At 46.0% G+C, this 20,123-nt stretch overlaps 2 protein-coding genes across 2 annotated transcripts; one reads left to right on the top strand and one right to left on the bottom strand.

Moving 5' to 3' along the window:
* Positions 1 to 101: 101 nt before the first annotated feature.
* On the top strand, positions 102 to 2,545 carry ssr4 (signal sequence receptor, delta). The gene is made up of 6 exons (XM_084479062.1): positions 102 to 242; positions 447 to 565; positions 678 to 752; positions 852 to 941; positions 1,057 to 1,122; positions 1,899 to 2,545. Exons 1-6 carry the CDS (start codon positions 194 to 196, stop codon positions 2,001 to 2,003), a joined length of 504 nt encoding a protein of 167 aa, XP_084335188.1. The 5' UTR covers positions 102 to 193; the 3' UTR covers positions 2,004 to 2,545.
* Positions 2,546 to 10,145: 7,600 nt separating this feature from the next.
* On the bottom strand, positions 10,146 to 16,158 carry LOC311359181 (vasopressin V2 receptor-like). Its single transcript, XM_084479164.1, has 5 exons — positions 15,771 to 16,158; positions 15,148 to 15,393; positions 14,494 to 14,640; positions 12,327 to 13,011; positions 10,146 to 10,461 (listed from the first exon to the last, which is right to left on the bottom strand). Exons 1-5 carry the CDS (start codon positions 16,149 to 16,151, stop codon positions 10,262 to 10,264), a joined length of 1,659 nt encoding a protein of 552 aa, XP_084335290.1. The 5' UTR covers positions 16,152 to 16,158; the 3' UTR covers positions 10,146 to 10,261.
* Positions 16,159 to 20,123: the final 3,965 nt, after the last annotated feature.

Genomic DNA, 20,123 nt, shown 5'->3' with positions numbered 1-20,123 from the left:
AAAATGAAAATGGATTGTTTATGTCAAATAGAGATCTCAAATGACGTGTCGATACAAATCCTACCCACAATGCGTTGCGCGACTGGTACACGTCATTACAGTGCACCGGTCTGAAAGCTGAGGTGGACATCAGGCAGAAAAAAGGAACAGACGTGTACCTCAAGTTCGAGTGAAACATTCCCTGTAAATCATCATGTTCAGAATAGCAGCTTTCTTCGCACTTTTAGTGTGTGCCTGCTCGGGTAAGTCAACGAAGGCGATAATATTTTTTGTCGATTGATTGTCTCTTCTAGCTGCCGTTCGCATGCCATACTCGTATCCTTCAGTGTATGTTACTTCTGTTAACCGACGTGTTTAACCAAGCTGTATGTAGGTTGACTATAATAAATACATGTGGGTACACATGGCATTACGTCCCAACATATGCGTTGTTTTTTTGCGTTTAGCTGATAGCTGCACAGATCCAGTGATCAACCCCTCGGCCTACACGACCAACGACGCTGTTATCTCCTCCGAGTCTGTCTTCATTGTGGAGCTCAGTCTTGCCTGTGCAAACGGAGCACAGGTAAATGTTAATCTCCAACATTTCTTTGTTTTTAACCTATAATAAAGTGATCTTCTGAGTAGAGGCCCCTTGCCTTTTATGCTCTCTGACACGCAATATCATTTTTCACCAGAGTGTGGCGCTGTATGCTGACGTCAATGGAAGACAGTTCCCTGTGACGAGAGGCCAGGATGTTGGCAAATATCAGGTAGGACTCTAAACCGCTATTTGTTGGTCAATGAGCCCAGCACAATTTTTTTTTTTTAATTTACAAAATATTTGGTTGGACCACAACCATGTGTCATAGGTGTCTTGGAGCCTTCCTCACAAACAGGCCAGTTCTGGAACTTATCAAGTGAAGTTCTTTGATGAGGAGTCCTACAGTTCCCTGCGCAAGGTATGTGTCTGCGTCACATGTCAAATAATGTACACATCGTGATGTACAGCCAAGCTGCGGATACAACCTTGCCCAAAACAACCGGTAATCAATGTCTGTACTGCATGTTTTTCAGGCTCAGAGAAACAATGAAGACGTGGCTGCCATTCAGCCCCTCTTCTCTGTCAATGTTGATCACCGGGTAAGTTGTCTCTACAGTAGTCCTTATAGGTAGGCACTCACAATGAACCAGTCACACCACTCACAATGAATGAGTCACAAGACTTATTTAGTGGCCAGACTTTTGTAAATGTACCATTTGTTGGCAGTCGAGAGATACTGGAGGAATGTGTTTTCATCTGGATAAAACTCCACAGTTGGCTCCGTGGAGACCCATTGCAGGGATCAACTTAAAATGTTGTTTGAGTTTGTTACTATATTAGGACTGTGGGAAATTGTCTGACTGAAATCACTAATTAGAGAATTAACTAATGATTTAATTATAAATGAGCCATTCTTCCATAATATTAAAATCCACCATGTGCACTGATGGCTGTGAATGGTGCAGAATGTATTCAATTATAAATTATTATGTTTGTAATATATATAACACATTTTTTTCTTGTTTTATATGACTGATCTGTTGTTTGTAACTGGATATTCTAGAATGTGAGACTTTATTTTAGCTACCACATTATGGCAATAAACTAAGTCAGACCAACTTACTGATGCTAAATTGGAAAGCAAATCCAAGTTTATAAGGAAGATGGAATATCCAATGATGTCCATAGATGGAAGAAATTGGGCGCAATAAAGAAAACATTTTCACATTGACCTTGAGTGGTCTACAATCCAAGAAATGCTTGAAATGTATGTTTGGATAGCTGCGTTCATTTGAGGGCTTCATTTCTGGTGTTCTGTTTTCAATTTTCTAACTCCCGTGTTATTTTATTTGTTTTTTTCCCTTTTCAACCACAGGGCGCCTGGAATGGCCCATGGGTGTCTACTGAGGTGCTGGCAGCAGTCGTCGGTATCCTGGTCTACTACCTCGCCTTCAGTGCAAAGAGTACCATCCAGGCATAGAGGAATCAGACGAAGCAATGTTAACACCAACGGATCTTTACAAAGAATATTGAATTCTGGTGGGACATGTCAACCAGTCCATGGTCCAGAATATTGTCATAAGTCTCATTTTCTGAGATGTGGAGATAGCGCAGTGGTCATTTTGTATTATTTGTTTTTTGGTTTCTTTCACAGACCGTGTCTGTAACAAACTTTTCTAAGATTTGGACCAGTAGTTATTTCGGATGAAAAAACTGAAAGCAAAAAAAACGTGCATGGTTTACATGTGTTTTTATCGTCCCTCAATAGCTCAAAATGTCCCCTTTTAGGCAGGTGTCTGAAATGATATGCAAACTAATCCATTCTCTGTGTGTCAGCAGCATTTGGGTTGGGTTCTGTACAGATATGCTCCCAGCCGATTAGTCTAGATGGCTGAGATTTGACATAAATCCATGATCAAAGTTGTGACTGCACTGGCTGGCCTAAGGAGGTCAAACATTGTGTTTGTGTCTGATGCTCATTGCGGTTCACTCAATAAATGGTCAGTTTTTGTCCAAGTGTGATGTGTTGATGTTGAATCTTGAAGTTCAGCAACAAATGGGCCTTTCAATTTCAGTTGAGGCAGACCAGAAAATATTTATGGTCTTAGTTCCATAGAAACAGTCCATAAAATGATTTTTGTGTTTTGGGTAGTTCTTTGGATTGTGTCAAGTGACTCTTAAACCATGTGGTCCAGAGTTTTATTCCACTCATAACTACTAGAACATGCAGCCTCCACTCAACCTTTTGCGATCTGCACCAGGAATGTCTTAAACAAGAGTTACTTTTATGGACCATGCTGTTTTGCGTAGTGGAAGAGTCCAAAATCGACCCCTATTCTAAAATAATTTCTCCTTAGATTAGCTACTTGACTAAATTTATGTGGTGATTTTACTTACACATTTATTATCCATTAGGTAAGTCATGACCTCAAACAATCTTTGAAGTACAACTTTGAAAACGTTGTACTTCAAAGTAAATGAAAACAAAAGAACAACGTTAATCCAATAAGGACCTCCCCTGAGGGGAGAGACTGGGGTAATGAAGTCTTCAGGGGAAAGCTGCTTCAGCCACTGTTTATGTACATCGGCAAAACCCAAGAGTTAATGTTTTCCAGCTTCCTTTTACTACCGTTTTTGATAGTTTGTTTAGACGTTGATGATCCTTTGGTTACATCACTGTACTGTAAGATATTTATGAATTTCCGCTTCGGCGTCATTGAGGTCTTATAGGCTAGAGAGGTTAGTAAATTCAAATTAATAACCGCTCCTCATCCAGTGTTATATTTATGGTTTAATATTCCAATGGAAGTTTGTTTGGTCAATACTGAGGCAACCAAAGTCAACACTTTCTCATTGACCTCCGATTTATTAGAAATTGATTAACTCTTAAACAGACTACACGAAAACGTGCATAGACGCGGATATTGAATTGCCTGCAGTACTGTACGTTGAGCACATAGTGGCAGCTGTGAGCTTCATTCAGAGCTTCCTAGCTGTCACCCTCCCAACACATATCAATGTTTGGCAGATATCTGTTATTGCTATATCATGATTCACCCTATAATGTATAATACCACTTACCCTTATAATGCATTGCATATTTGGCCCTGCTTCATGTAGATTTCTCTCCGTATTACATCTGTCATGTGTGTAATTGCATCAAACTGTACTGAACATGTTTATCTCTTCTTGGCTGAAGCATAGATGTAAACTTAGCATTTCTATTTTTGTATTCAGCCAGTGGGAACGAGTGTGTGCACACAGGGTACAGCTGAACTTAGTCTTGAGTGAACTTTCTTTACAGCGCAACAGTCAATTATCTGCCCTTCCCTTGAGAGAAATTGAAATTGTTTAAATTTGTGGAAATATGGGAGGCAGACATTTCAAGTCCCATAGCAAGTAATATTCATATATTATATGAACTTGTCCATGCAACGCATGGCCAAAAGCCACAGGCTGGATACACTCTGTCTACATTATGTAAGCATATCTGAGCTTTTGTTTTGTTGCCTTAGCGAAGAAACAATAGAGCCATGACCATGTTTCGGGTTCTAAGATGACAAATGCTCCAGGAACTTCCTCATGGGATCCTCTTTCACACTGTGTGAACAGACGACCAGAATGGTAATGGTCAACGTTAAAACAGTGTATTAAAGAAAATGGTTTAAAGCTACCACAGGAAAGGTTGATGCTCTGAGATAGGTTTATTTTATGTCTGCCAGTTGGCTTGCAGTGCGGTCCACTTACAATAGAAGGTACGCAATGGAATAGAACAGGAAAAACAAGAATAACAACAATTTATTTGATAAGGAATTTGGCCAAGTCAGATTAACACAGCATGATGATCGCATGAAACAGTCCTTTGTGGAAAAAAAATGGCGCACATTAACTCTAAAACAGTAGGCTAGAATTCTGAATCTGGAATTATCTTGGAGTGTGTGAAAAAAATGTGAGTGTGTGTGTGTGTGTGTGTGTGTGTGTGTGTGTGTGTGTGTGTGTGTGTGTGTGCTGTGAGGCAGAGCAAAGCGGGCCTGTCAGAGGTGTGTGGACTTGGGGTCAAACCCCGATAGGTCAGCGGTACTCAGCAGTGTGGAAACCGGCGTCAAGCGGTCTCTCACATCATGCTTTCTTGGGCTACAGTAGCGTTTACCCGCTGCTCATTTTTCACACGTTAGCCCGGTGGAGCAGCCCACTGTAAACAGACCTCCCTGACCAGAGAATGGACCGAAACATCGCCGGTCACGCCGGGGTTTCTGATCCGTAAAATCCCAATGAAAACTGTTTTGGTTGGAATTACTTCAGGGATTTACACAGGGAGAAGGCGAGACATGTTAATACCTTTTTTCAACTGGAAAAAAATGTCAATGTGCTTAGCATCACAGTCTACGGCCTTTGTTCTTGTAGGTTGTTATCCCTTGCTTCCTGTCTTCCTTTTAGGTATGGTTTAGGCCCCTTTGAGTAGGGTAAGGGGCGATGGACTTAGGAAAACGAACCATATATGGGGACAGCTCTTTTTCTCCCGACTTTTCTTTGAAAACAACTTATCCCAGCGTTAGGGCCCGAAATTCTCTCTAATGATTTCCCACCCTTAGGTCGGCAGCAATAACGTGGCATTGTTCTATAGCATTCCTTCCTTTGTTTAATTGGATAAGCGATAAGCGATGATATGGATGGCCATGATGAAACACACCTTTGTTGCTCATAAATTCTGTGCATGTCTTTTATGCTCATAAAACAATACACATCCTGATTCTGCCGACACACCCTGTCAGGTCATGTCAAACTAGAAACAAACGTATGGAGAAAAGTCACGTACATTCCACCTTCTGAAAGAACATTGGATGATGTAAGTGTAAGTGGTAAAACAGAGAATTATTGTTTCCCTGGGGCGATAACCTTTTCATTTACCACTACCCCTCATTATAAGTGAAACGTTTTTTTTTTCGGCAATAAAAAGAGACCATATGGCTAAATGTGGCTTGAGATCACCCTGCAAACAGCTGCTCCCTCTGCACATTACCCTCCCTGGTGTGTGAATGCCTTTAATGGGAAAAAATGTATTTGTGTAAATCATACACTCCCCGAAAAAGAAATGAATGGGTGTTCTGACAGCAGCCACTGTAGCCACACACTACCAAACAAGATAAGGAAAGGTGAAATACGTACAATACTTTGATTTATATTTGTATGTGTGCCGCCCCGTGTGCTGAAACATTAAGTCTCGGGCGTGGTTCCTCTGGGGTTAAAGGGGATGGAGAAGTGAATCCAGGCCAGTACAGGCCTCCTGGTGTCTTGGAATGAGCTCAGTAACGGGCCCAGCAGTGGTCAGGTTGAGCAACACACACACACACACACACACACTCACACAGGGGGGCAGGAATCAGCTTTGAGAAGCTCCATGGATGCGGATCTAATTTCTACTGACTTGGTGAAGTTTGCTAAGCAAGATCCCTCTCATCCCTTCGTGCCATTGGCTCATGCAGGTCACATGGATGACCTTAATGGGTTTTAATAGCTATAGAGCTCACCTGCAGGGCCCTGTCCTTGTGTGCACGGTGGAGATCAGGCATGGTGTCATTCATCTGTCTGATGCCTTGCCCTGTCACACAGCCGGCATGCTGGCAGGAAGTTGCCCCTCCCCATCCTAATGAAGCGGCGACCTTGAGTTTACACATCAGCACTGCATCGCTCCACACGCCGTAAAAACACACAGAATACGAGAGGCGTACACACACATGTACATGTACTCAAACATCCACTTTTCGCACGCAATGTCAACACCCACCCGCCCACAGCTAGCGTCCAATAACAGAAGGTTATTGCATGAATTGAGCTCCATAAATTGAACACCTTGACACGATAAATAATCAGTCCGTTGTGTAATCACTATATCAGGGCATCCTCTGTGATCGAAGTAGTTAGCCTTTTCAGGAATTCATATTTGTAGCTCCTATATGGCATGTAGAAGCACTCTGTGGGTATTTACGTCAGTGTTATTTTCAGGCACCCAAAGTAGGCTACATTCATTATGTAGTCGTTGAAAGCCCCTCTAAAAGGCTGTGTAGGCAGCTCAATGCAAAGCAGAGTGTGTCTCTTTCCCCAGGCCCATCACTCTGAGTGATCGCTTCACCCCCACCCCTCGCCCCCCTTCACCCCCCCCCACCCCCCTTTATTTTCCAGACAGGCAAGAATCATCCTCTGACCTTTCAACTTCCTGCCAGGAAGAGGAACACACACCAACACAAGGACGGGGTTTGGAAGCCGTCGCTCCGTTTCCTGACCCGACAAAGACAGAGACACGCCACGCTGTTGATGCTGCGGCGACCTCTCGTCTTGTCGGGCGAATCAAAGAGCCACAGCATCACTCCTTCACCCTGACCTGCTCAGAGGAAAAGGTGAGGCGCCTGTTATTGTTCGACCCCCCCTGCCCCACTAGGAACCCCTGAGACCCCGTAAAAGCATCCCAGTGCTGACCTGCTGAGTGACGACTCTCAATCCCCCCCCCCCCCCCCCCCCACCCCCCGTTTTTCTTCTCTGCTTTTTTTTTTCAACAGTCTAACACAAAGCCGGTACAATAGCATGAACATTAAAAGTAACATTTAATCTTGTTTTATACACACAGGGAAATGATAACAGCTTTTTAAGAGGTGACCGTTAAGAGGTTTAACAATCTTGTGATACAAAAGTAATAACTTTGACATTACTTTTGTATGTGTTTTCAGTGGAAGGGGCCTAAAACACTACTTTTCTTGCGAGGCAAAAAAAACATTTGATATAAAAACTGTACATAAACGACATGGACAACATGGATAAAAGTCAACTGAAATGTTGAGATACACATTATGTATGTTTTTATCTACACGGAAATAAATAGAATGAGAAATGGCTCAAGTGGTGACATAAGGTGTCTAAAGATCCCTGCTGTTGCAGTAGCTAACTTCTAAGAATAACATGTTTACATGACATCATAGTCAAAACACATTTAGCAAGGGTAACCAGCTACCAGCAATAAAGGCACTTGGGGTTGAATGTCAGACAATGTGGCTACGAATCGCTGTTTTTAAAACAATAATTGGTAACACTTTCTCATAGGGTAACATGAACTAACCATTGATTTATTTATTTATTTATTGAGTTATTTATTAACAGTTAACTAATGGTTTAGTAGTCTTTTACTAATTGTGTTCATATTAACTAATGGTGTTCATGTTCTCAACTAAGATGTTAAGTCACATTCTTTTATAAGGTTACCCACTAACCCTAACCCCTATAGTTAACACAATATAAAATCATTATTTACTAATTTAAATGAGTGGTTAATTAATGTACTCTTACTGTAAAGTGTTACCATAATTAACCACTCATTAGTTAATGATTATTATATTGTGTTAGCTATAGGGGTTAGGGTTAGTGGGTTACCCACTTAATGGGTTACCCACTAACCCTAACCCCTATAGCTAACACAATTTAAATTTAAATGAGTGGTTAATTATGGTAACACTTTACAGTAAGAGTACATTAATTAGGCTACATCCTGTCCTTGTTTTATTAAGCTGAGTTTTAGTAAAAACTTAAGTACCTGGTAGTGTATTGTAAATAGTGTTAAATTAAGACCCGAAATTATCGAACAGTACAGCACAGGCAATATACGGAGCCCCGCAGGCGACAGAGAAATATTAAGCCGTGGCCATGAAATACTAATTTATGGCCTCGATATACTCATTTATGGCTTGAAATACTTGTTCCGTGGCCTCGAAATACTTATTCCATGGCCACAAATTAGTTTTACATAATTTTATAGTTCTTTTGCATGCTCAAAATGATTTAGTCACTTCCATGCCCAGTGCGGGACTGCATTCCTGCTTTTGGCAGGTAATAAATAATAAATCAATAGCAGGTGTGCAATCCGCCGCTGGGCATGGTAGAGACGACATTAATAAGAGGTGCCATTTCGGGGATCTCGAGGACACTAAATAAGTATTTCAAGGCCACAAAATAAGTATTTTGAGGCCATTCTTTTTTTTATTTCTTCACCAATTATTTATATTTTTTTAATGAAAAAAAGAAAGAAATGCTCTGTCACCTCTGGGGCTCCGTAGCTCGAGGCTATATGGTAGCCTTGCCGAAAAATACAAATCGGTCTACTGTAACACGGTACGGGGTGTGTACATTCAACATTCATGTATCTCACTTACTAACTTGTAAATAATCCACACATACAGCAATGCGACTGAACCAACAACCGGACGACACGGAACAAAAGCGCTAATTTAGGTGAAATTAAGTTGACTGTGCGTGCAACATGCGGATCGAGGCGGGGGGGGGGGGGATCTGTCCCACATGTTCCCCCCCTCCTCCCCCTTATGGCTCTGCAAGTACACACCTTCCTATGGCTTTTTTGGTTTTGATTTGTTGTTGACATTTAAAAAAATATATATAATGATAACTACCGTGTGTGTTTTTCTGAATTAGAGAAAGCCGTGCAGCAAACGGTCGATGGCACGACCTTGGTGCTGGCGCAATAACTCGCATCGCTAGACATAAGCAGAAAGTATTTAATATATAAATATATATATATATATATATATATATATATTTATGTAAATTGATATATACATATATATATATATATATATATATATATATATAGGCTTCACACACAATGTGCCGCACATTCCAGTCTCTCAATAAATACATTCTGCCACGTTCATTCTCTGTAAATGGAATGCTGCTGAATGACCTTTTCACTCCTCCGTGCGTTTCGGCCGCCTCCCCCATAATGTGTACGTTCTGCTTTGGTGGACTCTTCATTAGAGCAGGGGGACGCCATGCAGCAGGCACGGCCATGCAGTATCGGTACAGAAAGTAATCACGTCATCGTGTCCTTGCGGAGACCCTGGACTGTTTTCATGTTCTTGTAGCCTTGGTACCCTTATGTCTTTTTATGTATGTGGGTGTGCGTGTGTGTGCATCAGGGAGTCTGTTACTATATATTCCAGTCAATGGCCAAATAAATCATGTCACATGCCGCCCTCCCCGCCCCACACACACATGGTTTTCCAGGTTGAATATGTAACTAACCTCAGGCATCCATCTTTATTCTATTTACTTTGATTCAGCAAAGTTTGAGCACATTATTGTTCAAATATTGTTCTGCGACGGAACATCCCGATGTAACAGCCATGTCATCCTCTGTCTAGCCTCTATTGATCACCAGTGTCTCTCGCTCTCTGTCTGTCTCTCTCCCTCTGGATCCGCTGCGTCTCTGCCTCTCTCTCTCTCTCTCTCTTTCCCTCAGCTTTGTCGGCGCGTCCGCAAATCACACGATCCCAGCATCCCGCATTCCTGCAGTTCTGTCGGAGCAGGTCAGAGGGGGGATGCAGAGTTTCCACGTTATGAATCACAAGATAGAGTTTCCGGCTGTAGTCACGGAAGAGAAATGCATTCTTGTTTTGTTTTCTCACTCCACAGAATGCATGACATTCCAGCCGGGTGCCGTTGACAGCTCCTGTAAATTCCTCCACACGCCCGCTGGTGTTCCCAGTCCCCCCCCCTCCCATAGGTCCCCTCGGTGCAGGGCCGTAGCGACAGGTGATGCTCGTTACAGATCCCCCCCCGGCGACCATACAACTGCTCTTTGTCATCCACTCCGTCTGCTGGGGCTGGGGCTGGGAGGGTGATGGGGAGGATGGTGGTGGTGGTGGTGGTGGAGTGTGTTTGTGTGTGAGTGTCGTTGAGTTAGTAGACGGTGTCCTTGGTGATGGAGGTGTGCGTGGTGGTGGAGTCGTCGGGCAGCGAGCCCCGGCGGCCGGCCCGCGGCCGGCAGCGCAGCAGGCTCTGCAGCTCCCTGGACACGCTGCTGGAGAAGGCGGTGTATATCCAGGGGTTGGTGCACGAGTTGAGGCTGGCCAGCAGCATCAGGATGGTGAAGGCCACGCCTGGCATGGGGCACACACACGCACACACACACACACACACACACATTAACAATGAACGCATCCACATACACACAAACACACACACACATGAACCCACTGTTACGATAATGAGGAATGGGGTTAGCTTTAGAGTGCTTTGCATTAGGGTCAGTACTGACACAGAGGGGGTGGTGTAGAGGTGCTCATTAGCAGTTAATAGGCGGCAGGCGAGTCTCAGCAGGTGAGTCTCAGGAAGTGAGACTCTGGGGAATCTCTGAAGGTTCTGCAGGTGAGACCCCGAGTTTGTTGGACCTAACAGAACACGAAGGACACACGTTTCTGTCAAGAAACTTCTACGAGAGAACTTTTGTGTGTAAATACACGGGGGAACCGAACGACAGGGATTCAAGGCACGGGCTGGAGGGTCATGTGGAGACGAGGTGCCGGTGTGGCGTGTCACGGAGAGAGCTGTTCGCCTACGTGGGCTGTGGACCTGCGGTGAGTACCTCGCCACCTAACCCCCCTAGATAGGTACGAATGTACACACCCAGGGAACGTTTAGGACTATGCTTCAAGTTGACATACATGAGGTTATGGGCTACCCCGGTAATAACGAGTGCCGTAGGTCTGGCATGTAACACCCACGCACACACCCATACACACACACATACACATCAAAGCACTCACACCACACACACACATGCGTGTGCGCGCACACACACACACACACACGCACACGCACATAGACCCACACACTTGCACGCACACACATGATCGTACAGACATGCACGCACACGCACACACACACATCCTTTTAACAATATTGTCATATATACAAATGTGCCCCACAAGAATGTACATACAAGAAACACACACACCCACAGATCTCTACGTACAATAACATGCCCTTTCAAGGGAGGCAAGCATAAACAGCAATAATTCCTCATTCATTTAAAATTAAACAATTTACGATTATTGTTGAACACTCTGGTTATCCCTGAGGCCAGTCACATGGACGATAAACATTGTTCTTCTGGGACAGTAGAATTTGTTGCTTCCTTTAGCCATTTTCTCAATTCTATTAATACATTCCTACGAAATAACCACAACATCAATATTGCAGTGTTGCCAATTCTTATTGCCAATTTTACAAGCTGATTTGATCGCTGATTAACAGCTAGGCATTGTCTTGTGCCGGGGCTGCCGGCCTGTGTGTGTGTGTTTGTGTGTGTGTGTGTGTGTGTGTACATGTACGTGTACGTGTGTACGTGCTTGTACACATGCTTGTGCATGTGTGTATGCATTTGACATACACCCATCAGCTTGTGTCTGTGATTGTCATTTCCTTTGTGTGTGTGTGTGCGTGTGTTTGTGCAGGCCACAGGAAGGATTGCTCATGACATCTGACCAGGTTGTACTGCGTAGGGGGGCCCACATGTGTTACATACATGCATCCCTTAGGTGTGACTCTTCGTGCTAAATGAAGGGGATAACACCCATAAAGCAAAAATTTGCTCGTGGCTACGTTGTTCTTTCAGCTTTACTTTGCTTTACTATGGCAACACCAAAACGGACGTCAGAAGATCAGATGCTTTCTTCCTGACCAAGATTATAAATACCAGAGAGGGGCCTGCAATCTTACCCAGAGGGTTCTGGTTGTGGATCAAAGAAAACATTTGTTCTGGCTGCATCGCACCAGCCGTATATTATAATCACACCAACCGCAACTTAGCGAGGCGTTGGGTTATTTTCTGTGGAGTAACAAGACAGATCACTTTTCAGGCAGCTGCCCTTCACCGCATGATTTAGATGTGTTGGGCTGAGACCATGAACGTCTTCGGTGTAAGACGGTCATGTCGGGGGGGGTTTGGGGGGGTTCAGCTCACCTTGGTCTGGAGGTTTGGGGTCCCAGGCCGCCCACAGCTGGACGATGAAGTAGGGCGACCAGCAGATGGTGTACACCAGTACAATGACCAGTGTCATCCTCACAGTCTTGGTCATGGCCTTGGTGATGCTGGGGGGCTGCTGGCTGGGGGGCAGAGGTGGGACGTAGTCCATGGAGCAGCGGGGGGAAAGCCCACCGCGACTGCTGGTTGTCTCGTCGAAGGCCTGGTATGAGGACTCTTCACAGGGGCAGCTGTTGCCGTCCCGCCGCGGAGACCCCCCGGGCGGACTGGGGGTCCCGGCGTGGCTCTCAGAGCTACACGGATGTTGTTGTTCTCTCGTCGCCGAGGATATCGTCGTTTGTTCCCCCTGACAACTGTTGCTGTACTGGGTGGTCGAGGCGGCAAAGTCGTAGCATTCCCCCGCCTTGCTGCTGGGTGAGTGGGAGCCAGAGGTGTTGTTATTCACCGCCTTCAGAAGTGGTCCTCCTCTGTTCCCCACTGCACCACCTCCTCCTTCTCCTGCTCCTCCTCCGCAGGACTTCTGCCTGGCTCGCTCCCGGGCGCGCTGCGCGTCCTTCTTGAAGCTCTGGAAGCGGAAAAGAACGGCGTTCTTCTTCAGCTCCGCCGTCACAATCCTCTCCGACTTAAGGTAGATGTTGTTGTGGATCTCCCGGAAGATTCTTATCTGTGAAGCAGCATATGGTATATGGATTACGCTGTCATAAATATAATTTCCTTAAACCTGAGACATGGAGGAGTTACTAGTTTGATATATATTCAGGATTTATTGAGGGATTAAATTGTTTCCCTGTTACAATGTGTAATGGAAACCACAGCCTTATTGATTTTCTGCTGCGTCAATGTGGGGAGAGGGGATAAACGGCTGCAAAGAAATAGAGCCACAGAAAAGCACCACACGTTCAATGTGGTGCTTTGACCTTTGCTGTTCCTTGCCACTAAGGTTACAATGCTGGCTCAGACGTTCTCCCAACATATCATATCCACATCAAGTGATATAACACCCAACATTTAGTGTGAATAAACGATTACAGCGTTTTGTCAGCATGAAAATGTTCCCTTATTGCTGATATGTGCCGATGTAATGCTGTAATCGTAATAAATTGCTGCTTTTAGTGAGGCTGGCACTCCGGTGCAACTGGCTTCAGTCGATGACAGCTGTATGAGCGCAGGTGTGACGGCTCTGATTCATAGAGAATAAAGGTCAGGATGTTTCCCCTGGGAGACCCAATATCTCACAGGGCAATCGGCTCGGCCCGAAGCGGCGTTCCTACAAAGTGCATTGTGTGCATCTTGTCTCCTGCAGTCCAGCCGATGAAATGCAGCGCACTCAAAACCCAGAGAACACAATCACTTCCATCTTTTTGATCTACTAGTGCCGTGGCACTAGCTCAGACCGGGCCTGTCCAGAACGGCCCGATTTGCTTGGCCTCTGTTACTGCCGCTTGCAGCACTTTCAAGAACCCGCTCATCCAAACAACTTCCCACTCTGCACTGCACTACTTCACTTTCGGCTACTCAGCCTCACACCCGCCGAGCGTGACGCGATCGGATGTCGGGTGTCGAGAAGATGGAAGGTCAGAGATACAGATGCTCCCTCCATTTCCGTCGGATAAAACGTATAAACAAGTGCTGGGTGACGTCACTGCATGTGACATGTAAATATTATTACAGGGAAAAATAATGAACTTCGATAAACCAAGTGCTGCGTAGGATGCTGTGTATATGACGAAGATTCTGTGTTCCCAGGGGCCCCTCGGAGAGGAGAGCAGATTTTCTGACCAGCTGGCCCCGCAGTGGTCCTTCAAGTGCTGTGTTAATTAGGGAAAATAGCCGGGGCCCCTGGACATATCTTTCCTTAAATAGAGCATCGGATCCCTATGGGAGGCAGCCCAGAATGTCTCCTCTCCAGAGGGATTCTGGACAACGGCAAACAGGATCACCACTAATCCACACACACGGCTACCTTTAGGCGTTATCAAACGACCTGACCACCCACCGGCTCCTTCCCATAATCCTCCACTCAATCGCACTGCATTCTGGTCATTCCAACGGGCCTGACTGTGAGTGTGTGTTGGGCCTGCCCAGCCTGAGCAGAGTGTTGGGGGGAGTGGAGGGAAGGGGTGGGAGGGGAGGGAGGGATTATTACCTGGCAGACGGTGATGATGAGTGCGGGCAGGAGGAAGACGGCCACGGTCATCCAGGTGATGTAGGCCTTGAGGCCCCACGTCTCTGCAAATTGGCCCCAACAGTCGTACTCCCCGGGGAAGATCTCGGTGCGGGAGAATATGAACACCTGGAGAGAGAGGCAGAGGGATAACGTAAGATAGATAGATAGAGAGAGAGAGAGAGAGAGAGAGGGAGGGGGTCGGGTAATCAGAGGCAGAGATGCAAGATTTCACGGTACCCCCCTCTCTCACGTCAGTCACACCCTGTTGACCGCACTGGGCTAAATATAGGGCCACATCTTGAGTTCTAGCGTGGGGGCACAGGCGATAACGCACCGCTGAGCTCTCGTTTCCTCCCTGTGTGTGTGTGTGTGTGTGTGTGTGTGTGTGTGTGTGTGTGAGAGTGCGCACGTTTCCGTGTGTGTATCACTCAAACGCAGGCATGTATATGTCTGCACCATGCATTTATATCTGGATTCCTCAGCGAGTGCGCTTGCCTTGATACATGTCATGCGGAAGGGACGCACACGCTTGCGATCACGTCACACATGCCAGATGAGCTTGTCACCACTTCCCGTCTCCCCAACATCTCGTCACCTCCACCTCCACCCCCTTCCCTTCCCTCTGGTTCTTACCTGCGGTATGCTGAGGACCAGTGCCAGGGCCCAGGCCACCATGATGGGGGTGTTCCAGCGGGACATGGTCCCCCCTCGGTAGGCCTGCAGCGGGCAACAGATGGCGTAGTAGCGGTCCACCGTCATGGCAACTATCATGTAGGGCGACGCGAACATGCCGACGATCTGCATGTACTTGACCGACCGGCAGAGCAGGTCCGGGCCCTGGAACCTCTCCGTGATGTCCCACACCAACTGGGGAAGCACCTGGAGATAGGGGTGAGGGGTGAGGGGGGGGGGGGGGGGGGGGGGAGGGAGGGAGGAGCAAGCCGGAACACACAGGTTGTGATCCATGTTGTGTGTGATACACCTGACATCCAAATCCATCATCCGTGAGATCCATTGTCATTGTTTATTCATTTAGAACAAAGCATGACTAAGTTATCAGGGCATTTGCAATGCGATCATTAACTCGCTGTCCTGTGCCGTCATCCACAAACAAAACAGAAAGCACTGAATAGCCATGTTGACTGATCGGTCTGTAATCTGACTTCATTAGCACGACTCAGCAGCCCACATACCAGAAGCCCTTGTTGACAAAGCAGGACAATTCGAGCAATGTCGCCGCCGCCGACCGCACTGACCTGAAAGAAGGCCACCACCAGATCGGCCACGCACAGGTTGACCATGAACAGGTGCATGGGCGCGTTCTGCTTCCTCCGCCGCAGCAGCACCCACAGCACGAAGCCGTTGCCCAGGGTGGTGAGGGCCAGGATCAGGGACAGCACGGTGATCTCGGCCCGGGCCAGGCTGGCATCCCTCACCCGGGGCTGGGCCAGCGTGTGAGGGGTGGCCGTCGAGGCGTTCTCCGGAAACACCCCGAAGAAGGAGCCATCGCCACTGACGTGCGACGTGTTGACGGAGGTCAGCTGGGACAGGAAGGAGGAGGCGTTGGTCCCCTGGGCATCCCCCGTGGAGAAGAGCCCTAGCCCGTCCCAGAGGGTCTCGTGGCTGATGCTTTCCATGCCTGGAGGACAGACGGAGAGCGAGCATGTTAGCACGTTAGCGGCGGGAGTGTTGAGTATGGTATGTGCTCGTAAGAAATAACGATAGAAGAACAGAAACTCAAACGCCCTCCACAATCCTACGTTTCCCAGAGATGGGTGCCAAGTATGCTCAGATTTCACCAAACTCAGACATTATAAACACCGCTAATATGCTCTGATTGCAATCATCAGGAATTAAGCAGTAGCAGCGGTAATACAAATGTTTCTGATGGCTCGGAGGGTTTGGGGTTGGCACAGGCCCTCACCAGCAACTCCCTGTACGGCTGTAACAAAATAAAAGTATGTTGTGAGATAGTGTTGATGTATGAATGGTTTAGGATTTCTGTACGTTTTGGAAGTCTCTGTAAGTGCATCAGCATGTGTCTGTTTGTTCATCTGTCTCAGCATCCCACTCTGTTTGACGCAAAGCCGGGTTTGGCTTGTTTTCTTTTTTCATACTTTCTCAAGAGTGATTTGACAGCTTTTGCCTCTATCCCACCCTGCGTATTCCTTCACCTCCGCCCTCAGCTCTCTCATCCCTCGCTTACCCCATACATTCCTGTGGACTCTTCCCACTCTATCTTCTGTGTGTGTGTGTGTGTGTGTGTGTGTGTGTGTGTGTGTGTGTGTGTGTGTGTGTGTGTGTGTGTGTGTGTGTGTGTGTGTGTGTGTGTGTGTGTGTGTGTGTGTGTCTCTCTCTCCCTCTGTGTGGGTGTGTGTCTCTCGTGTGTGTGTGTGTGTGTGTCTCTCCCTCTGTATGGGTGTGTGTCTCTCTTCTTCTGTGTGTGTGTGTGTGTGTGTGTGTGTGTGTGTGTGTGTGTGTGTGTGTGTGTCTGTGTGTGTGTGTGTGTGTGTGTGTCTCGCTCTCGCCGTCACTCTCTCTCTTCCCTGTGGATGTCCTATTCTATCTCCGTCCGTCTCTCCGTCCCGATTGCAATCACGGTTTATTTTCCCTCCTTTATAAATACATTGTCGAACAACAAATAAAAAATTATTTTGAATTAAAGTTAGTAATTTGAGAGGCCGAGTCGTGGGATTGGGGGCAGCCGACAGCGAGTAAACAGTGCGTAGCAAACGGTCTGAGAACAAACTGGGAAGAGGACGAGGGGAGCAACAACAAGCGACAGACTTGTGAAAGGGAGGGGGACCTACTCTCTAAGGCCTGCCGGGGAAAAGGTAGGAGAGTAAGCAGTGGAAAGAGTCCAAAGAAAGACTGGTGAGGCTCATCACGCAATGATTGAGGCTCCAGGAAGGCACGGCGGCCAGGATACTGCCCTGCCGCCGTCGTGTGTGTGAGTCAGGGTGGATGAACGCCTGCCCAGGGCCGTTCTCCGTTCCTCTTAGTAGACACAAAACGAAAACAGCTGAAGTAGAACTTCTTTTCTAGTATAATTTAATGGGGACGATCAATAAGGTGATTGGTAGTACTGCGTCTTCCTCTACGCCGCTCTGTCCAGCTCTGGTAGTCACAGAGTCGGGGGCCTAGCAGCCGCTGAGGCAGCAAAACAGAAAAAAAAAAAACAGTTACATTAGCAAGTGCTAAGTGCGGCCTTTGCCGCTGGAATGTATGAAGATGATTACATGACAAGCCAGGCCAGCTGGACGCCACTCCTAGCATTATGGTACGGTGGTGGGGGGAAACAGAAGGAAACCAGGCTGGAACCACCAGGAACCACCAGCATCAAGGCATGGCCAGAGAGGACATGGAGTTTGCTTCATTAGTTGCATTAGCATTAGTTACATGGTTTCTGCTCCAACTCTCAGGTTTTAAGTGATTGTTTTAAAGTCGCTGTGTGCAAACGCGTTGGCCCTAATAATAACATTGATGCTTTAAAGCTTGAATGTGCTTAGTTGTAATAATATTTAGACTTCTTTATTTGTATAGCACTCTTTCAAATTGAAGTGCTTGCACAACACTGTCAAATCAGAGAGGTAAACATTGAGCGATAGAAATGTAGAACGATTCCCCTCTTGCATCGGTCAGCCAGGTCAGCCAGGTCCAGACCTCTTGTAATTTTATTAGAGCCAAAAATAAATATGAGGACTAAATACAACTGTATAAAAAATATGCGATTGATATCTCGCCCGGCCTCACTGTATTTCAGATGCTGGCCCTGATCACCGCAAGGGAACCCCTTGTCGTTTCGGTGATATACTGTTGTTGAGGTCAAACAAGAGATGTTGCGCTAATCAGTAAATTCATTGCTTTCCCTTTATTAGGGCTGGATGGGCCCTATGGCTGTGCACTGTGATTTACAACATGTTTTTTTGTTTTCTACTGCAGTGCTCCACAGTGTAATTCAACCCTATCTTATCCTGTGAATGGAGATTGAATGTAGCGTGTGTGTGGAGCACTTGACCTCTATGCTCCCTGTAGTGGAATGGTTTCTTGGCCATAAACATGAATTGGTAGAACACATTTATTATTATTATTATTATTATTATTATTATAATTATATGTTAATGTTTTTTTTCAAAGGGTGTTTCTTAAAGGGACGTTTCTTGAAGGATGTTATTTGTGTCTGACTGTCTATCCAGCTGCTTGAGAAATATCCTTTAGGGAAAATAGTTAAATGTTAATTCAACATTCAACTAGATGTTTTTCTTGGGGCTATCATATGATTTATGCATGGGAGCACCACTTGGCTCATAAACAAAGCCTTGTTCACCAGAACACACTGGATCTATTCTTTGAAGAGTTGATAGTACAAATATGGAATTATTGAATTTTTTGGTCATCTATATATAGGGAATGTCAGTTATTATTTAGCATAACTTCTTCAAATACACAATATTATTCAGCCAGCTTTTAATTTCCATGCGCAACAGCTCCACAACAGACATTTAGGAGAATTACTCAACTCTAGAGGGACCTATTGAAATCTCTCCAAATTTATTCATGTCCCATTTGCATGATGGATGCATCCAAAAAATCAGGATGGATTGTCTTCATGTTGCGGAATGGCTGGATGACAGCGGACCCGCACAAAAACCCATTTGGCTCCGCCAAGGGCCGGTCCTCAGAGGAAAATTCCTTGAACTGAAGTTACACGGCAAAAGTAAATAAGGTCTGAAGACTAACACTGTGTCCACATTAATATAATCCTGCACATGTGCACTATATTTCGGAAAATCTATTATGCAGAAGCTGGTGGGGTTTTTTTCTGACGCTCTTTGAGACATGCAAAGTACGGTATTACCCGTTCTGGACCCAGCTTCCAGTACGGGTAAACAAAAAGACAAATGATTCGATTTGATTCCTCTGGACGGACGGCAGATAGAATCTGGTTTATTACAGCCGCGGCTTCTGTTCAGCCCTCGGAGCTCCTATCCCCTAAGTGGTGAATCAGTCAATATTGTCCTTGCCTTCCCTCAATCCAAACCGTGGGTTTCCCGCCCCCCCCCCCCCCACGCAGCACCACTAAATCAGCACAATGCCATCCGCTCTGAGACTCCTTCCGTTCTCCTCGCACACCATCCCTCCCATCGCTCTTGAGCTCCCACAAACCCTTTGCAAACGCACACGTCCCCTAGAGGTCCGGGAGTGACCGCAACACATGTCGTGTGACCGCACAAGATAACATTACAGCAAACTTTTCCATCCTTTTTTTTTTGGTGCTCTTCTTCTATTGTCTTTGCGTGCCGACTTCACTGAAACAGGGGAAGTTGTTGGGGGTTGAAATGCACACACACACTACTGGATAAGGAGCTGTAATCCTGGCCTTAGGTCTTGTTCTAGCTGTATAGCATTCACTCTGGGCCTTCTGTTTTTCTGGCATTTGATTGGACCACACTGAACACCATCTCTCTGGTGTTGTGTCCGCCCTCATCCTCATCCTATGTGTCTTCATTTATTACATGTTTACCAGTGGGCTCTGGTTTGATTGTGGTTTTATTGTCCACTGAATTCTACTAATTCTAATTCAACCCTTTCACGCCAATGTTAAAACT

Source organism: Micromesistius poutassou (genome assembly GCF_964030765.1).
Source record: "Micromesistius poutassou genome assembly, chromosome: 15".
NCBI lineage: Eukaryota > Metazoa > Chordata > Actinopteri > Gadiformes > Gadidae > Micromesistius > Micromesistius poutassou.
Note: the sequence above shows the minus strand (reverse complement) of the source record. Positions and strands in the feature narration are given on the sequence as shown.

What these genes read in the sequence shown, in the direction of transcription:
- ssr4 (XM_084479062.1), top strand. Translation starts at nt 194, where the DNA reads ATGTTCAGAATAGCAGCTTTCTTCGCACTTTTAGTGTGTGCCTGCTCG. An exon ending in AGGATGTTGGCAAATATCAG is followed by an intron (nt 753 to 851) that starts GTAGGACTCTAA and finishes CATGTGTCATAG; the next exon opens with GTGTCTTGGAGCCTTCCTCA. An exon ending in CCTACAGTTCCCTGCGCAAG is followed by an intron (nt 942 to 1,056) that starts GTATGTGTCTGC and finishes CATGTTTTTCAG; the next exon opens with GCTCAGAGAAACAATGAAGA.
- LOC311359181 (XM_084479164.1), bottom strand. Translation starts at nt 16,151, where the DNA reads ATGGAAAGCATCAGCCACGAGACCCTCTGGGACGGGCTAGGGCTCTTC. An exon ending in TCATCATCACCGTCTGCCAG is followed by an intron (nt 13,012 to 14,493) that starts GTAATAATCCCT and finishes GCTGCTTCACAG; the next exon opens with ATAAGAATCTTCCGGGAGAT. An exon ending in CCCCAAACCTCCAGACCAAG is followed by an intron (nt 10,462 to 12,326) that starts GTGAGCTGAACC and finishes GCCCCATGCCAG; the next exon opens with GCGTGGCCTTCACCATCCTG.